General features: G+C 37.5%; 1 protein-coding gene across 2 annotated transcripts; it reads right to left on the bottom strand.

Moving 5' to 3' along the window:
* Positions 1-7,777: 7,777 nt before the first annotated feature.
* LOC144005082 (somatostatin receptor type 2-like) lies at positions 7,778-20,519 on the bottom strand. 2 transcript variants are annotated; one of them, XM_077502990.1, is made up of 4 exons: positions 20,216-20,519; positions 16,838-17,314; positions 14,811-15,136; positions 7,778-10,800 (listed from the first exon to the last, which is right to left on the bottom strand). In XM_077502990.1, the coding sequence occupies exons 2-4, from the start codon at positions 17,226-17,228 to the stop codon at positions 10,369-10,371; spliced, it is 1,149 nt and encodes a 382-aa protein (XP_077359116.1). In that variant the 5' UTR covers positions 17,229-17,314; positions 20,216-20,519; the 3' UTR covers positions 7,778-10,368. The 2 variants fall into 2 exon arrangements, with proteins under 2 accessions (XP_077359116.1, XP_077359117.1); XM_077502991.1 differs by having other exon boundaries at positions 14,946-15,136.
* Between the last annotated feature and the right edge of the window lie 947 nt (positions 20,520-21,466).

The raw sequence follows: 21,466 nt of genomic DNA, 5'->3' as shown, positions 1-21,466 counted from the left end.
AAGTGAACATGCTGATTTGTAGTCATTTTAAGTAAAAAATATAAAAATAAAACACTCCATTATTCAGACTTTGTGAAAACCTGTCGTTAAATTTTCAGGTGTGTGTTAAGTGCATAAAATTAATAGCAATGTTGCTGCTTCTTTGCTGATAAGCAGAAATTTAAGGTCTGCTTCAGGGGGATCGTAAGCATTTGTTTGCCCCTTAAGAGTAATTTATTTATTTATTCATGGCTTCTGACATGAATAAATGATGATAAAATGCACTTAAACGAATCTTCACAATGAAAAAACATGTTCAAAAGACAATCAAGACATTTTTAGCCAGCCTCATTCATATTATATCCAGTTCAAATAGTCCTTAAGTAAATAAAATACACCAAGTGCCAAGTGGCTTTTGTTTTAATCGCAGAAAAGGACATTAGATTGTCTATACGTACAATCAATACTTTTGTAATAGTCTATGCCACAAATTCTTACATTAAATCACAAACATAAGCAATTTAATGTGGGGAAAATGACATGTACGGCGATGTTTCACACGGTGTTGCTTTGTGTACACTGATATACGTCATGATAAGTTACAAAGGCACATTGAGTTCAATCTACTGCATGGAAAATTACAGCGGAACCTTCAAAGTTGAACTTGATTCATTCTGTGACACGGGTTGACTTATCATTTGTAAACAATGTTTGCCACAGAAAATCATTAAAAAAAGAAGTAATTGTACTGTTAAATAATAATGAAATAAAGTAAAACTACTTGACCTTTGAGGATGCTCCATTGTTCACTGATAACGATTGTAATGAATCACCAACAAGTTAGTAACAAGTCTTGAGATAGTGGTTTGAACATTATATTTTTGAATGATGTAGTTGAACGCTGCGTTCAACCTTGGAGATTCCACAGTCATGAATAGAGAAGGATGAAAATGGACATCAAGCTACATAGTTGGGGTGTGTATGTGGCATCCAGAATTTGTGTTGGTGAAACTTAGGGCTCTATTTTCGGGACCGGTGTCAATCACGTGTCGCGTGTGACATATCTGTGTGAAGGCGGGTTAGACCTGATGTTGGTAATTTGGCAGTCTAGTGCAAGCTGACGGGTCTGCCGATCAAAAGGTGTCCTTTCATTTCCCATAAATGCTAGTCTGTTTTCCGTAGCAAAAAAATTCTTAAGAATTTTACGCCTTTTGTTCGAAATTCTAGCGTTTCCATTCAGGTTTATTGTCACAATACTTGAAAATTTGAAAAAAATAGAGAGACAGAAACTAGTTATGGACAAACTATTGGCTTAAAGATGGAGTGGAAATTTAATTGATCGCCATTGTACTAGCTGCTATATTTAAACCAAGAGCACCATCTAGAGGAGTGAAAACAAATTGCAGGTGCTTATGAAGCTTCATGATGCTTCATTTTCCCATCACTACTTCTGTGGAGGTGGCACTGACACCAATTGATTGTTTGTGTGCCCAACTTCATAGTTGTACCACCCAGTGGGGTGATATGAAGAAATATCATATGAGTAGGGCTGCTCGATTATGAAAAAAATAATAATCACGATTATCTTGGTATAATAATTGAAACCACGATTGTTCAAAACGATTTTTTGTTGTTGTTCAAAACAAGAAAATGTTTAAATATTTGAAAATATTAAGACAAATAAAATTATTTGAAACACTATAATTATGCAAGTTATTTTGGATCAAACTAATTATAATAATATATGTTATTTATGTTAGCAAAAATTTGAAGTTGGGGTGCAGCGTGTGCAGTATGACTTGTGGGGTGCAAGCTAGTTTTGGCAGCGGTGGTTGGTGAAAAAATTTTGGTATTCGGATATCCTACTGAAAATTCTAGCGAATAATCGGGTGTTTGGATAGAAATAAAAATATACCTGTACAGTATATACTTTATAATTAACAACTAGAGCTGTCAATGATTAAATTTTTTAATCAGATTAATCACATCTTAGAATTTTGATTAATCACGATTAATCACTGACTTAAAAAGGCTTTTTTTCCCAACATATTTTGCCCACAAAATTTGCAGCACACCTGTTATGTGTTAATTTTTTTCTACATTTAATGTTACAAGGACATCTTCAAAAATGTATATCCACTGCACACGCTCATCCTGCTTTTTCTAATCAATTAATTATTTGCATAATTTAAAATGGGCATAAATTACCTACGGCATATGTAAACATTTATTAAATGCTTTACTTTAATGCATGCAGTTATGTTTATTGCTCAAACTCCAACAGCTACCTTTAATGTAACCATCCGCTGTCAGCTAAAAAGGATCATCTGCGGTCAAAATTAATAGTGTGATTAATCTGTGGTAATACAATGATTAATGCGATAATTTTTTGTGATTAATTAATTAGTTAATGCTTTAACTTTGACAGCACTATTAACGACCAACTGTTTTTCATTTTTAGATAATCAACTTTTATTTATTTACTTAAACTATTGTCAGCAAAACATGTCAGCAAACTATTTTCCTGAGACTGTAGACAAATCTCTCCCCATAGATTTTGGTCAATGGAACTAAAGTAACGTCAGACCCACAATAGCGATTTTGTCGGCTAAATAAATAGCACATTTGAGTAAGCCTACTTTGTTAACAAGTGATCAGTAGAAACAGCAAATTAGTCAGGCTATCAGCATCAAAGTGTGCGCAGTCCATCCATCCATTTTCTGAACCGCTAAATCTCACGAGGGTCGCGAGCGCGTTGGAGCCTACCCCAGCTGTCTACGGGCTGTAGTATTTACACCTTTGAAAGTAATGAGACGGCTGGAGCACTTTACCGTTGCGAGCTAGTGCGGCTAGCTTGTTGCTGTCAGCTTTCTGTTAGCTAGCAGTCACCGCTAAATGCTCGAATCAGGCACCGTACAATACAACGTTAGCACAGTTATGTCTTAGCGCTTTGTCTTGGAGTTTGAACGTGACTTCAGGACGAAGATGTGTTACTGACGTCTGTCACAACAGTGTGTGGCATTTATACGAGTTAATTTATATCGCCGTTGTTCACAAACTCTGAACAGATGAGCACGTTGACATGCTTCCGGAAACTACTTCAAAATAAAATCACTACAATGCACTGATGTACATATATTACTTGGTAAGGTAAAGTTTATTTTGAATTGGATTTCTCACAGCCCCGTGTACTGTCATACATACTGCTGTTAGCTTGACTACGACTATCTCAGCGGGTCCATCCAAGGCAGAAAAGACGAGAACTTATTTCAGCCCTATAGTAATCGGGGTTTTTTTGCCTATTAGGTAATCGTTGAGGGTAATAATCAAAATCGTAATTGAATTTCGATTAATTGCACAGCCCTAGGTCAGAGGGTTTGACTCTGACTAAAATACACAGACCGTTTTCTACCCTGAACCGGTATGGCACGGAAGAGACGGGACTGTTTTTGCACATCAGTTTGGTTCCGGTTTGCGACGTGTGGGCTGCGTCAAAATACATCTGCTTCCGACTTTGCGTCCCTCGGTTGCGCGTTCGCAACCCGGACCGGAACCAAACTCAAGTGCAAAATCACAGAAGTCGGAAGTCCCGCCTCTTCCGTGGCATATACCTCTTTAAGGTGCGGTCTGAGGAGGCGTCAGGTTTCGGTTTTGCCACCGAATTGTCACTCCTCTGGGAGAATATTGAAGACACGCCTTCTGCGCCAGCTTGAAGGAGACCGTTTTGTCAAATTGCTAACTTCGCTCTTATACGAAAATCAGGATCCACCAGCATTTGCGCCACAACGCAGCCTAGAAAATAGAGCTCATAGGGCAGGGGTGTCCAAACTTTTTCATTTATTTGAGGGCCACATACAGAAAATCAGAAGGACGCAAGGGCCACATAATGTTATGAAGAGAAATTGTGTTTAGTCCTAAAAATTGTACAAATAATTTATTTGTGCTTCTGCATATTTAGAAAAAATTCTACAGTATATAAACCATTTTGTTTGTCATATGGCAGTAGGGTGTTATAATAGTTTTGGAATTTTTTTATTTTTGTTTTTATTAGTTTTCAGGGGGGTTCTGTTTTTATTAGTTTTAGTTATTTAATAAATGCTTAGTTTTATTTTAGTTTTAGTTAGTTTCAGCATTAGTAGTTTTTCTTTTTTTTAAATGTGTATTACTTGTGCGCAATATTTCAAAAACAGCATGGGAGCGACGTCATCTGAAGGTGTTTTTCTATTGGCTGTTGCTAGATGACGTCACTTTTGTGTGACATACTTTCAAACGTCATTATTCCGGTTGATATCAAAATCTACTAAAAATCACACCAAAGACTAAAACGAAGGACATTTTTGTTATAATTATAGTTTTAGTTCATTTTGTAAACATAAAATGTAATTTCAGTTAGTTTTCGTTTTTTTAAAAAGCATTTTCATTTTTAGTTTATTTCAGTAACAATATTGTTATTTGAATCTTAGTTTTAATTTTTTCATTAATTTTAGTGAACTAAAATAACCTTTAATAGCACCTGTGTGTTTCGACACCCTCCCTTCTTACTTTGACCATCTCCAAACATTTTTGTTTTTATTTTAGTTGAACTGAGTCAAATGCCATTTTTAGCATATGCCACGGGCCACTAAAAAAATGGACGGCGGGCCGCAAATGGCCCCGGGCCGTAGTTTGGACATCCCTGCCATAGGGTGAGATGTACAACCCCTTCCCATACAAGATTAAGCCATGTTTGTTTCTCAAATACAATACAAACAATTTTCAACAGTGCATCCTCTGTGCACATTGTAGCCCTTCACAAATAAGCTTTATTCATAAAAAAAAAAAAAAAAAAAGCAGTAGAAGGTGCGCCTTCCTCACATGTTTACACTACATTGGTAGCAAGACATCTAGACAGACGCCCTTTCCACATATGGTGTTGAAGTGCGCAACAGTGACATTTACGTCTTCTTTACACACACAAAAAAAAGCTCTGCTTGTTGACATGCAACATATCATTGCGCTACATTCACATTAGTTTTGGTTCAAACCGCCTTGTCAAAGCGAATTAAGCATCACAACAGCCCGTTTAGTACATGAGATCCCAACAGCCAACGGAACGGAAAGTCTTGATCTTTCTTTTCAGTATGTTTCACTCACACGTTTAGCAGTTTACATTGTTATTATGTGCATGCAAAGCAAATGATGTCCTGGACGGACAGGGAATGATGAAAGAATTCCGTTTATATTCACAAAGGCATTCGACGGAAAAAATGCTTTCACTCATGCGCATCCAATTGAAATCATGTCGTGGAGCATTTCAACACAAATGCCCTCCGGTCCTTTTTTATTTTGTTGAATGCTACGGGGACAAGGGTGCAGGGAGATTACATCTGCGTGATGCATTGATGGGAGCCGGTCATTTCATCGTCATCTGTGGACATGATTATGCAAACACGCAAGCCTGTGGTCCATTGTGTAAAAGCATTTACTATTCAGACCAAACTGATTGAATAGAACAGAAAAATGTGCTGATTTCCAAACATACCCACATTATCAAACTCATTCATAATTCAGATTCCTTGTATTAATAGCCCCAAAACGCGCATACAAAGAATACTTTTCAGAGAGGAGCTTGGAAATATTACCTGGCTGGCACAATAATCTGTCACATTTGTCATCATCAGTGTATCAAATAAATTGAGCTTGTCCACCCGTGTCTTTTTCACCGATCGACTGAAGCGGCAATCTGCGACAAAGTCAACCCGACACGGCAGAATGACCCCGTTTTTCAGCCTCAGAAAACATCCTCATTGACATGAAAGAAGAGGTCACGGTACACACAGATCGAGATAGCTAAAAGAGCAATCGTATTTCATCGAGTGGCTTTTTTTTTTCCTTCAAATGCACGATGATCATTTGGGCAAAGGTTCCACATCATTCGCTGTAGGACTCAAAATAGTTTTACCGGTGTAAAATAAATTCTACAGTGCTTTGAATTCGTGTTCAAATATTATAGGTATAGAAATGTCACCCGAAGGATATCTTTATAGTGGTGCTTGAGGAAAGATGACGATGAGAAGAACATTTTTGAAAAGGTCATACGGCGATACCCTTGGATAGATTTTCTGTGGTACTGTAAAACTCACTTGGGGTTTTGTGAATCGAGGCGATTTGTGGAGGAACTGAAACATGTTAGGTTCCACTTCATCTGGCAATTCGCGTGGGTCTTCAACATAGGTGGCCAAAACATGCCTAATTAAAATTAACTGTTTGACTGCCAAAAACGGTTAATAATGATAAGAAAAAATCCCGATGTATAAACGTTAAATGACATCAACTACGTTTTTTTTTTTTTTTTTTTAAATCAATGAGAAGTTCAATGTCTAATTGCAGCGTTGCCTGGTCAATGGGTTGTGGAATCAAACACAGCCACTAACTATGGCCAGCAGATGGCAGCATTGTATCTCTTTTCAATGTGCTCAAGGTGTATGGAATTCCAATGAAACATGACGAATCTGATTAAATAGAAAGTTTTCAAGGATGACATGAATGATCGAAGCCTTTGTCACATTAAATCTAATTCACAGAGCGTCACTTAGTTTCAAAGTCACTGTTGTGGAGAAAATGTATCTTCACAAAATGCTTGTTTTCTCCTTGTTTTGTATTTTCGCATATGTCACTCAAATGACCTATTTTCAAATGGTGATTACTAAAGAACGAAATAAGGTAGAAACATACTTTTTTTTCTAATTAAAGAATGGAATCCAATCTTTCATGTAGTAAAAGCACACAATATTCTGTTTGTCTTGAAAAATGACTTAAAATGCTTAAAATTGTCTGGCACTGTGGGAGGTTGTATTTTTGATAACGAATGGCAGTAAAAGAGTTAAACTACACTAATAAACAAAACGCCCACCGAGGGAGAAAGTTAATTTTCGCAATTGGTGGCAGGGCTCACTGCCTTTACCCCATGAAAAGTGGCCGTTGTATTATCTTCAAACTGAACTATTTTTGTTGCAATATGAACATTAAGTAGGAATCCCTGTAATGATGCACGAGTGCAACAAAACACTCTAAACATTCTTCAATAAATACACTCTATTTTGCCATAAAGCACTGCAGTTCATAGTGCTGTATAAATAAAGATGACTTGACATATAAATATTTAATTGAGAGCAATTTAGTAGGATTTATGAATTATTGTAGAAATTGGCAAATGTAATCAAGAAAATATTAGCTTTTCTAATAGAAAGAGTTATAGGAGTCTTCAAAATCAGCTGAGATATCGAAGCAGAAATGTATACTTTTAGGTTTTCAGTCATTTGAGCCATAGAACCTCAGGTAGAAATATGATATTATTAACCCTACTGTTCTGTTTGTTACTCTAAAAAAAGTGGTAACAAAATGACGACGGAATCGCGGTTAAAATGAATGCTATCGGATATTTTTATCCATCTATTTATTTTCTTGACCGCTTATTCCTCGCAAGGGTAGAATCGATTAATTTATCGATTATTCTATTGATTAATCGACTAATCGGATTCATTTTAATTTTGCATTAATGTGTATTATAAAAACAGATGAGCAAATGTCTTATTTTGATTAAACACAGACGATAATCAGTCTTCTTTCATCAAGGAGCAGCTCCAAACCATGACTCGATTATTAAAATAGTTGTTGATTAATTTGATAATTGATGAATTTGATTACTTGTCGATTAATTGATTAATTTTGACAGCTATAGTTAAAATAAAATGGAGTGACAATTACACTCTAAGAAAAATGGTAAAAAAAAAAAAAAAAAAAAAAACTATGGGTCAAAAATGGTCAAATCCCCTACTTTTTAATTTTTTTTTTTGGCAAAAAAGAAAATGTGTAAATCAATTTGTAAATACTGGAGAGATCCTATACTTGGGTCAAAAAATTGGGTCATTTTGTTTAAAACAACCCAGAAAGCTGGGTCAAATTGACCCGTAAAATGGACCGGTCCATTTTTTGATCCATAATTGGATTACTTTTGACCCAACAGTTTTTAGAGTGTACAATTTGATTTGGCTTGAAAAAATAACTAACAATGACGGAAGGGTGCCCAGAGCGCTGATAAATTTTATGCAATTTGTTCATGGTTGATTTAGTACAGGGGTGTCCAAACTTTTTCATTTGAGGGCCACATCCAGAAAATCAGAAGGACGCAAGGGCCGCATAATGTTATGAAGAGAAATTGTGTTTAGTCCTAAAAATTGTACAAATAATTTATTTGTGCTTTTGCATACTAAAAATGCTACAGTATAATAAACACATTTATTTGTAATATGTAGTGTTGTTCCGATACCATTTTTTGGCCCCCGATACCGATTCCGATACGCAGCTTTGCAGTATTGGCCGATACCGATTTTCCTCAACATGAAAAAGCTGTCCTGCGATTGGTTCAGAGCATTCAAGGGCCAATAGGATATCTTAGATCGGCTTGCAGTGAACATGTCACATATCAGTGAATACCGTGCACAAGCAAGACACAAGATGCTGCAAAATCCTATATTAGAGTTGGAATTAATGGTATCGGCATGTTACTTGTGAGTACTCACTGATACCAATACCACTGTTTTAATGCAGTATCGGTGCCTCTGCCGATACCTTTATCGGTATCGGAACAACACTAGTAATATGGCAGTAGGGTTATTATAGTTTAGAAATTTTTCATTTTAGTTCGTTTTTATTAGTTTTCAGGGTGGTTCTGTTAGTTTTTATTCGTTGAGTTCTTTAAAAAATGCTTAGTTTTAGTTTAGTTTGTTAGTTCCAGTATTAGTTTAAAAAAATGTGTATTACTTGTGCGCAATATTTAAAAAACAGCATGGCCGCAACGTCATCTGTAGGTGCTTTTCTATTGGCTAGATGACGTCACTTCTGTGCGACATACTTTCAAATGTCATTATTCCGGTTTATATCAAAATAAATCTACTAAAAATCACATTTAAAATCATCCCCAAAGGCTCATGCGTTAAATTAATTACCAAAGACTAAAACGAAGGACATGTTTGTTATAATTATAGTTCATTTTAGTTAGTTTTGTAAACATAAAAGGTAGTTTCAGTTAGTTTTCGTTTTTTAAAAGGCATTTTCGTGTTTTTTTTATTTCGGTCACAATATTGTTCTTTGTATTTTAGATTTAATTTTTTCAGTTTTTTTTTAACCTTTAATGACATGCACCTGTTTTTCGATACCCTCCCGTCTTACTTTGACCATCTCCAGACATTTTTGTTTTGTTTATTTTATTTGAACTGAGTCAAATGCCATTTTTTAACATATGTCGCGGGCCACTGAAAAATGGACGGCGGGCCGCAAATGGCCCCCGGGACGTAGTTTGGACACCACTGATCTAGTATGATGTTTATAAGCTTCTGCAATTAGAAAATCAACAGATACAATCTGGTCAGTTTACAATATATGTTGTACAATTTCACAAATAACTATAAAAGACGGGTTCTCAAGGGTCTCATTCTTCAGTTCAATCCAAATATTACAACATCCATCGTTACCTACCTACCTCATGTTATACTCATCGGCACATCGAGGACCCTTTACATTGTCATGGCAACCTTTCAAAAGTGAGCGCTGCGTGAAAAATGTGAAAAGTGCACACTGACAGTAAGAAGCCGGGTTCGGCAAAATGTCAAATACACGGTGAACACTCCCACGGACATGCCACAACTGGAAAATATTTGACTGACCTTTCCGACTGGCCCACCCATGTTTGCACATGCGCCAGGCTGGCAAAAAAACATGTTGGTATTTACAAGTACAAGCTGTTTTGAAACGAAGAGAGGGTTGCCAGTTTCTTTCACCGTTGACGAGTTTACGGATCGGTGCGGCGTTCCTCGGCAAGCTGCCAGCGTCCTTCATCGTTGGGAAACAGTGCGGTGTTGTGAAGTGTTTCTCAGAACATCTTCTGAAGACCGGGCTGGTGTAACAGATCATTACCGGATACCATTACGTCTTATTTATTTTTCAGGGTTTGAGTTGTGTCGTTTCAGGGTTGCTAGGCTGTCTTCGCTAACATGTTTGTTTCCCTTTCATGAAAACCGTGTCTAATGACATCACATTTCCAAACATCCAAAGGGTGTCTCTTCCTCGCACGCCATTAAGCAGGAAAGTAGCCCTTCTTTCGGCAATTCGTTTCCAAGTTAGAGACCGTCCAACTTGCGTTTGATGTCCGTCAAGAGGCTCGCCGTGTTCAGGGTCAATGAGATCAGGTTGCCTCATCTGCTCAAACAGGTCAATGTACCTTCTCTGGCCTCTGTTGTGAAATTGTTTAGATTTCACTTCATGTGTCAGAGTCCATAGGACGCTCGGCTATGACATCAGTCCTCTGTGTACTCGGAGTAGTAAACAATCTTATAAGCAGAGCCTTCATACTCAAATGCTGGTCTGCAGCTCTCCGTTGAGCAACGCCGCATTGTGCGCCTCCAGATTGGCGTTGATGATCAGCGCGTTGTTGACCATCCTGCTCCGGTCCGCCCTGCTGTCACTGCGATCCATCTCATCCAGGCCCGTCACCTTTTTCAGACAGAGCACCTTCTGGAAACTCTTCTTGAAGTTGTCCGACAGGAAGGCGTAGAGAATGGGGTTGGCGCAGCTGTTGGCGTAGCCCAGCACCACCACGAAATCGAAGGTGCTCTTAACGGCAGACGTGGGCTTGATGGAGCTGGTGACGGACGTGACGTTGAAGATGTAGAAGGGCAACCAGCAGAGTACGAACACGGCCACCACGATGGAGACCATCCGCGTCACCTTGCGTTCGGAACGCTTGCGCTTGCTCGAGCCGACTCGCATGCTCGACGATTTCACCTGGGGAAGAGCAAAGTGTCAGTGCCGCAAAATCTTCATTCGTCCATCCAATCGTCTGTCCATTCATCTGGGTTTTGGATGATTGGTTGTTCTCCCTGGACTGGTTGCCAGCCAATCGTAGGGCCAATCACAGAGCTCGCTTAAAAAAAAAAAAAGTATCTTTTTTAGGACCGATTATGGCCCTTCCAACATCGGCCAAAATCATTGGCCACATAAGCGATTATTTGTACCTCTATGTACTCTAACCATTTTCAGCAGTTGTACACACTTCAATCTATACCATAAACTTGTATACCTAAATACTGAATACTGTATAGGGATGGATGAATACTGATCAGATATCTGTATTGGTGCTGATACTCGCCTTATTTTAAGGTGTTGGTACTTGTGAGGGTTGCTGAGACCACCATCGGCCGCCCTCTTGTGGCCAGTTTACAATCAGGAACTAGTTTGCTCTTGAGTAGTGAAATTCCGTGTATAATTAATGCCCAATGAAATACTAGATTTTTTTATTTTATTTTAGGCATTATTAGGGGTGTTAAAAAAATCGATTCGGCAATATATCGCAATATTACAGCACGCAATTCTCGAATCGATTCAATAGGCGGCCAAATCGATTTTTAAACATATATTTTTAATGGAAAAATGTTCAACAAAACATCTTACTTAGGGTAAGGGTTCATAACTTAATCATGGAAAAATTTTATATTAAATGGAACATTAAGACTTAATATTTTATTTCAATGCTGTTCAAACTTGAAATGGATTAAATACAGTGGCTCAGACTTTAGTTTCAGGTAAATAAATAATACATTTTCATACAAATCTTGTAGTATAGGTTTACCTATTAGTATTTTCTAAATTTGAGTTAAAAAAATAAATCGCAACAATCGACTTATAAATTCGTATCGGGATTAATCTTATCAAATCGAATCGTGACATATGAATGGTGATACAAATCGAATCGTCAGGTACTAGGCAATTCACACCCCTAGTGCATAGTAGGGATGTAACAATATCCAAAGATCACGATACAATATTATCACGATATGAAGGTCACGATACGATAATTATCACAATATTGTGGGGACATTGGCGATATTTAAAAAAGATCACAATATTGAAAAATAAAAGAGCTCATACTAAAAGAAAGCACAATATTGTGCTTTTGCCCATAATAGAAATGCATATAAACCACCTACAATCTCTAATAACAATATTGAGGCACTTAGTTGCTGATGCAAGCACACATTGATCGCTTCACAAGCAAATTACGTTCCCCTTCATCTGACAATTAGCATAGATTTTAAACATAGAAGGCCAAAACATCCCTAATGAAAATTAAATTGCACTAGTAAAATAGCCACTAGAGGGTGCTAGATCTGGACAAAGGATTTATTTTATTTTTTTAACAGATGTGTTCCTTTTAATTAAATATTGTGAACATGACGACGACGATATTGTGGCAGTTTTAATATCACAATATTGCCCTTATCGTGATATCCCTAGTGCATAGACAAAAACCCTTTCACATTCACACCTATGGATAATCTAGTTTTCGATTAACGTGTGTTTTTTAGGACCGATTATAGCCCTTTGAACATCGACCAAAAGCATTGGGCAAATAACCGATTATTTGTACCTTTATGTACTCTAACCATTTTCAGCAGTTGTACACAGGTGACACTTGTCTCGTTATTTATTACATTTCAATCTATACCAGTGGTTTCAAACATACGGCCCGCGGGCCGGATCAGGCCCACAAAGGGGTTTAATCCGGCCCGGGAGATGATTTTGTAAAGTAAAAAAAACAAAAATTGTAATGTCGGACTAATTAATCAGCCGGCCACAATCAAAACATATAAATAAACTTCACAAGCAATCCTCAGATGAGCAATGCAATTTGTACGGGGAATCATCGTCCTGGATGTCATCATTTTACATGCAACTTAAACTACGGTTTGTTTAATTATTATTCTTTTTATGTAATCATACACCGACATAAATGTGTTAAATACGACACAAATTCAATTACTGGTAACACAAATGGATATGACAAGGATTAACGTCTTTATAACATCATTAACTGCACCATGCAATGCATTCTGGGAACAATATATATGCAAAACAGGTGGTTTTAACACGTCTGGAATGTATATCGGCAAAGTGTTGCCGCGGCCATTTGCCTTTGTGTTATTTTTCGAAACAATATGATTACAGTTGAGCTCCGTAATTTAGGGCTGGCACACAAATAGTGAAAATCTGCGTATAAATGACGACAATTGTTTTTAAGTTATATACCGTTATTTTCCCGATGCGGCCCACTTGATAATATATTTTCCTCCATGCGGCCCATGAGCTAGCATGAGTTTGACACCCCTGATCTATACCATAACCTTGTATACCTAAATACTGAATATAGGGATGGACGAACACCGATATCAGGTATCTGTATTGGTGCAGCCAGTACTCGTGAGGGTGGCTGAGACCAGTATCGGCCACCCTCTTGTGGCCGATTTACAATCAGGAAATAGCTTGCTCTGGAATAGTGAAATTCCTTGTATAATTGATGCCCAATGAAATACTAGATTTTTTTTTTTTTTTTTTTGCATTTTATACAATATACATAATGGTATATATATTTTTAAAGTAACCAACCAGTTAATCACTAATCTGTATTTTTTTCTGCCAAAAATCGGCACAGCCGCAAAAGGTCCATATCGGCCAGGCCCTAATGATGTCACTCTCGAATATATTTAGAATTGATTAATCTATTCGATTCAATCAATTAATTGACTAATCTGATTCATTTTCATTTTGCATTAAAGTGCATTACAAAGCATTTTTTTCCCCTGATTACTGTTTATTAACCATTGATTGGTGTTTATTTCGGATTCGTATTGTGATTGATGATGTACTATGATACCGGTTCGGTCATTGTTTTCCAAAATAAAAACAGATGTTAGTAAATGTCTTTTTGATGAAACACAGTCTTTCATGAACGACTACAGAAATCAGTGAACAATTACTGTTGATATGCTGAAATCAGAGGATTTGGACTAGGGGTGTGCCAAAAAATCGATTCATAAAAGAATCAAGATTCTCAGTTATTAATCGAATCGATATTAATATCCAAAAATCAATTTTATTTAAATTAGAAATGAAGAAGAAGAAGGGGAAAAGGCAGTTGTAGCCCACATGCTGTTTTTGTGGAAAAAGGCACTTACAAAACAAAATTAATAAATGTTTAAACAAAAAAAACAACACTTTAATTTCTCTATTTGTCATTTTGTCTTGCAAAGCAGACATGAGTAGATCATGACAATGTTGTGCACATCTGTAAATTGAAGCAGAAATCATTTGTCAATCAAATAATTTTGAATCGAAAATCGTTTGAATCGAGAATCAAAAATCAATTCTGAATCAAATCGTAGACCCAAAAATCGTAATCGAATCGAATCATGAGACAGTCAAAGATTCCCAGCCCTAATTTGGAACATTTTAAATAAAAAAAAATGGCTCCAAACGATTATTCAATTATTAAAATAGTTGTCGATTAATTGATAATCGATTACTTGTTGATTAATTTTGCCAGCTCTATCGGGCCCTAATGTTTTTTGTAATGAGGGAGGAAGCCGGACTACCCGGAGAAAATATACACAAGCGTGCATAAAATAAAATAATTGGAACCACTGAACTGTGAGGCAAACAGACACAACACGTGCACCGTTCTGACAGTATTCATACAGCTAGTAATATGAACCATAAAAATCACATCATCTTGCTGCTATGATGATGCTTATTCTTCGAGACGTAACTTCTAAATTTAGCTCATAGTCTGATGTCATGCGGATTCTCTACCGCAGACATGTTCAATGAGGCAACTCAATCGCAAACAGAGTTCAACGACCGAGAACAGCAGCCGACTCAATATTTTCGATTCCCAACACAATCTTACGTTGACAAGCAAAACTTCATTTTGAGTACCGGCGGAGTAAGCAATTTCTTACCTTGACGATAATGAGCAGGTAACACAAACATATGACGGCCAGTGGCAGGAAGAATCCAATGAAGAAGGTGTAAAATATGAAGGCGGTGTAATAGACTTCCTGCGGCTCGGGCCAAACGATACCGCATACCGGTACCTTGTCCAGGCCGCTGAAGATCATAGTCGGTAGGATGACCAACAGTGACACGCCCCACACTGTCAGGTTGATTAACTTGGCTACCCGGGGCTTCCGCCATTTTGTCGACCTAATTGGGTGAACCACGGCCAGGTATCGATCGATGCTCATCACCATCAGGCAAAATATGCTGGTGAACTGATTGAGGGAGTCTGGGGGAGAAGCAGAAGCAGGAATCACTTATGCTTTTCATCAAACCAGATAATTACCTGCAAATTAGCTTGAAAGGATCTGAGAATCTGCCGCCATATAAATGTCATTTGCTCAGTCTTCGGAATCGGTTGTTGCCGGCTGATGAAACTTCAACTATTTCATGTTAGTCCTCGATTTTGTCAGCATTTTTCTGTCCTCTGATTGGGTGGTCAGAGCAAAAATTGTGACAGCCAACTTCAATTGGCAAAACACGTAACGGTACGTTGCGATATACACGCACACAATATATTTTATACTTGTCATCTCTTGTTTTTATGATTTTGTCATGTTATTAGATCAATATCGATTCTGACATTCTCTAGATCAGGGCTGTCAAACTCATGTTAGCTCAGGGGCCGTATAGAGGAAAATATTTTATCAAGTGGGCCCCATCGGGAAAAACAATTGCCGTCATTTTCTGCAGATTTTCGTGGATCAGCCCTAAATTACGAACTGTCATCATATTGTTCCGAAAAAATAACACAAATGCAAATGGAACGTGGCAACAATTTGCCGGTATACGTTCCGGACTTGTTAAATCAACCTGCTTTGCCTATATATTGTTCCCAAATGCATTGCGGGTCGCAGTTAATGACGTTATAAGGACGTTAATCCTTGTCATATTTAACACATTTATGTCGGTCTATGATTTAAAAAAAAAATACTAATAATAATAATAATAATGATAATAATTTAACAAACCATAACTTTAAGTTGTGTGTAAAATAATGACAATAAATATCGCCAACCTCCCAATAATATTGTGATAATATCGTATCGTGACGTTTGGATATCGTTACATCCCGAATAAATACGGCTTTGGGATATTTCAAACATTTAAAATTGAATGAGTTTATACGTTTTTGGGAGCAAATAAGTTAATTTACACTTTATTTATATCTATATGTATGCATGTGCGGTATATTTGCCTATATAAGCAATACGGTGTGGGCATTAAATTATTTTGAGGTTATATTACACATAACATTAAAAAAAACATTAAATTACATTTGATGATACCTACAAAAATTAGGGATGTAACGATATCCAAACATCACGATACGATATTATCACGATATGAAGGTCACGATACAATAATTATCACAATATTGTGGGGTGTTTGCAATATTTAAAAAAGATCACAATATTGAAAAAAAAAAACAGAGCTCTGACTAAAAAAAAGCACAATATTGTTTTTGTACATAACGGGAATGCATATAAACCACCTACAATCTCTAATAACAACAGTGAGGCACTTATTTGCTAATGCAAGCACACATTGATCGCTTCACAAGCAAATTAGGTTCCCCTTCATCTGACAATTAGCATAGATTTGAAACATAGAATGCCAAAACATCCCTAATGAAAATTAAATTGCACTAATAAACTAGCCACTAGGGGGTGCTAGAAATGGAAATCAACCTGACTTTTTTAACAAATGTGGTCCTTTTAAATATTGTGAACATGACGACGACGATATTGTGGCAGTTTTAATATCATGATATCACGATATTTTCCTTATCATTACATCCCTAGCAAAAACCCTGCTAACAATTTCCTATCATGTTTTTCAAGCGTTTGCCTCTCGCCGAGCCGCAAAGTGCCTATTTGCTCAAACGAAGTTCGGCCGCCCTCTGAAGCGTGCCCGTCTCCCCACCTACCCACAGTCATGATCACCCTGCACAGCGCCTTGCCAAAGGGCCAGTGCACCAACGCCAGCTGTAAGGCGATGAACGGCAGGCTCATCATGCACAGCACGTCGGCCACGGCCAGGTTGAGGATGTATATGTTGGTCACCGTCTTCATTTTGGCGTAGCGCAGGATGACGTAGATGACCAGGGCGTTGCCGCACAGCCCCACCGCGCACACCATGAAGTAAATGAAGGTGATGACCACCGAGCTGGTCTTGTCCTGGTGGGGCTCCCTGGTCTCGACCGTCAGGTTCAGGTCCAGGTCGGACTCGTTCCCCTGGAGGTAGCTGTCGTACAGGAGTGGCTCGGGGGTAGTCATGTTCGGTGGAGGTGAGAGGAAGGACCACTGATCCAGCGCCATGATTGCGGAGTCAAAGTTGTTTAAAATACGGCCGAGGGGTGCGAGGAGCCTCGCGGTTCACATCGCAGATGACGAGAGAAATACAACTAGGAGGAGATGACAAAGTGAGAGAAGAGTATTATTTGTGACAGTAGAGCCATGACAACAGTTACCCAATATAACTCCCGTCAGGTCGAATGTCACATGTTCATGTACAGTATACTCGGCTCCCTGAAAGCGACAATTTTCCAACCACTTACATCCCAAATTATTTATTGTTCCAGCTGTCAAACCAAACCTTAAACCAGGGGTGTCAAACTCATGTTAGCTCAGGGGCCGCATGGAGGAAAATATATTACCAAGTGGGCCGCATCGGAAAAATAACGGTATATACCGGTAATTTCAAAACGGTTGCCGTCATTTATACGCAGATTTTCATGGACCAGCCCTACCTAAATTACGGAGCTGTAATCATATTGTTCCGAAAAAATAACACAAATGCAAATGGAACGCGGCAACACTTTGCCGGTATATGTTCCGGACGTGTTAAATCGGCCTGTTTTGCATATATATTATTTCCAGAATGCATTGCGTGTCGCAGTTAATGATGTTAAAAGGATGCTAATCCTTACTAGTAATTGATTTTTTTTGTATTTAATACGTTTGTCGGTCTATGATTTAAATAATAATAATAATAATAATAATAATAATAATAAATGTAAATTTAAGTTGTGTGTGAAATGACATCGAGGACGATTCCCCGTACAAGTTGAATTGCTCATCTGAGGACTGCTTGTGAAATTACAAATGTATATGTTTTGATTGTGGCCGGCTGATTAAATAGTCCGACATTACAATTTTTTATTTGTTTTTTTACTTTACAAAATCATCTCGCGGGCCAGATTAAACCCCTTTTATTGGCCCGTGGGCCTGATCCGGCCCGCGGGCCATATGTTTGACACCCCTGCCTTAAATCCACCACCAGGAGTCAAATCATCCAGGGCAAGGGCCAGATGCATATTTAGCCCATTTTTGGGGGTGTCCCCCAAGTGAACAAAATTTTAGAATATATATATATATACATATATATATATATATATATATATATATATATATATATATATATATATATATATATATATATATATATATATATATATATATATGTAATAAAAATACAAATACACCCATTTGATTGAAAATGGTTTGTTCCACCTCAACCCCTCCCACCAGTTAGTGTTCCTTACTTTTGCCATATCCTCCTGACTACCCAGAAAATAAAAAAAATATTGTCCAATCATGTTTATTTTGATATTCCCCAATCTTTGTGAAGTAACTGGAATAGTGCAAAAGAAATTTTTGAAAAAAAAGTTTTTATTTTTAAGCTATGATGCGTCCACTATCTCCACTAGCCCTGATCCCAGAATCACCTCTGTCAAGGGCTGAAGTGCGTGCAGATGTGTAGTTGTGTGCATACATGTAAAAAGGCAGGTTCGAGAGAGGGGACAACGAGGGCGTCGTGCTGCTAACCGGAGACAAATGTTTATTCAATCGATCTTGGGGACAAACAGCTCTGACACTGTGGGAGAATCTGTCATTCGAGTTGAGCGAAAAGTCACATGCATTAAAGGCACACCACCTTCGGGGAAACCGGGGGTGTCCAAACTATTTCCTCCGAGGGCCAGAAACAGAAATATTGAAGGATGCAAAGGCCATGATGACATTCTTTGACTTTATTAAATACGTTCAAACGAATCCATCAAACAATTATGTATTAAATTATTTTTGAGAAACAACACTACATCTTTCTATTAAGGATGATAAGGTAAATAATTTGTTATGCTGGATATTTATGGAGCACTTTAAAGCAACCACCGCTGTTTTTTTTTTTTTTTGGAAGATGGAACCCGAGGGCAGAAAATACAATGAAAACAGCAGAGGCCCGAATAATTGAACCCTGTGGAACACCATACGTAAGTAAATACATGTGAATTCATATTGCATTTTTTTTTGCTCGACATAGTATGGAGGGATTACAATCAATTAAAAAACAAAACAAAAAAAAAACAGACAGTGTATGGAAGACCAAAAATGCCAAAACAAAAAATAAATAAATAAAAATGAAAAAATTCAAAGCAGATATAAAAAATATAATTCAAGAATTAAATAAAAAAAATATATAAATGGAAATAAAAACAACAACAAAAATTAGGGATGTCAGATTAATGCGTTAATTAGATTTACTAATTATGCTGCAATTTAACGCATTATGAAAATAAACATTGTGGGCCGCTAAAAATTCGACGGTGGGCCAAAAATGGCTCCCGGGCCACAATTTGGACACCACTGGGGTAAAAACATTTATTACATCATATGTGCATTGCCATTGCATGGCGTTATTTTTTTTAGTTTTTTAAATCCCCCATACAGAAATAATTCCCTATTTTTCTCTTTTGTTTGTTTAAATAGAAAAAATGCCAAATTTGATTTCTAAATGCAAAGTAATGAAATGATTAAGATTCATCTCAGACGCATTTCGAAGGATATTTCTATGATTGAGACGACATTCTTATGTTTTCAGATAGCAACATTTCAGGGAAATCAAATTATCCTTGCAAGCATGATTTGTATTTTTTTTTTATTCTAAATTCTTGGAGAGCTTTGATATTTTCTACCTCCAAAGCAATCTTTGCCAGCCCCTACAGGGACTGATATTGTGCTGTCAGGGAGCTCAGACGGGAAACTCCATCTACATAATTAAATTAGCAGTCACACAATCCATAATGTTTGTGCATGTATTTTCACTCATGAACCTTTATTTACTATGACAGCAGTGTTCATTGGGATTGCCATACATCTTATAGTCAGTGGTGCACTATAGATGGTTATCAAAATCGATAATGCAATACATACTTTTCAATTTGTATATTAATTTTACGCAAACAGTTGCGTTTTTGTCTTTGGCATGGAAATCTGTGACGTTTTCCATCATCATCGAAAAAACTTACATTTAAATGGAAAACGTCCTCCTTGTATCAAGTCCATCGTGCCAACTGCCAAGGCGTCTTTACGGAGCGCGTCCATCAATTCTTCCATCCGTCAATCCACCTGCTCCTTCTGTTACGCGCGGCTCCAGCAGCCACTTATGCGCCCTCGTCACGGCCCGTGCGGAGCTGTCTCTCAAGTCATTTTTTTTTTTTTTTTACCGGCGTCTATGTTTTTCTCCCTCAGACGATTTATGCCGAAGTAAACCTAAGTGAGGAAGGTGTCGGTGGAGGATCCAAGCGACGAGTGCGTCACGGTGACAGGGTGCGCGCAAGACTGCGACTGCGAGAGAGGGAGCGAGAGAAAGAAAGAGGGAGGGAGAGGGTAAGCGACAGAAAGAGAGAGAGAACGATCAATTCCCCATAGGGAGAAACAGATTTAATCTGATCCAGGGTCAAATTGTCATGCGAAAACCTTTATTAACTGGACATGCATGTGAAATGCTGGATTGCCACCGAATCCAATTCAATGCCTGGTGCCTTCATTTGCAAGTTGAATTTGGTTACCAAGCTCCCAAATCAACAAAATTCCCATTGATAGGAATTGAAAGAAACAAATATGCATTGTAATTTGATAGAATGGGATTTCTCATGTTCTTGCTTCACTTGTCATAATTTTCGCTGCTCATCAAGAATCAGTCGAAGCAACTGAGCAAGAACAGAAACAAGTCCATAAATAAAAACGTGTTAACATATCAATGCCATGTTTTGTTTCGACTTAGATTGCAAGATCCAAATAACACAAATTAAATTGTGTTAATTAACTGCAACTAAAGTGGTTGAAAGCTATTTAACTCAGATGTTTTCCTGGATTTTGCAAGGCCCACAGAATATTGTGTTCTATTGCTATAAATGGAACATACCAAAAAGATTAGCGTCTCTTCTTTCATCAAAAAAAAAAAAAGTATATTTCTATCTGTTTCCGTTTTGCAGCAATTAGCATTAGAATATAGCTAATTTTCAACATTATTCACAAATCTGTTTAAAACTGTGGGGAAATCGCTTGTTGCAACATGGCCCTGGTTGATCTCGTATACTCTACTGGCACCTCCTGGCCGTTTTTGTAATAACTACCATTGCTTCAACCATTCTCTTCAGTTCAGTGGCTGCATCAAAGCCTTCTTTATTCTCTAGAATAATAATAATAAAAACAAAACAAAAACTTAAATACGTCTTTGGGACACTGGTAATATTTAAAATAGAACGTATTTATAC

Source organism: Festucalex cinctus, chromosome 17 (assembly GCF_051991245.1).
Source record: "Festucalex cinctus isolate MCC-2025b chromosome 17, RoL_Fcin_1.0, whole genome shotgun sequence".
NCBI classification, from domain to species: Eukaryota; Metazoa; Chordata; class Actinopteri; order Syngnathiformes; family Syngnathidae; genus Festucalex; species Festucalex cinctus.
This window is presented reverse-complemented; position numbering and strand designations above follow the sequence as displayed.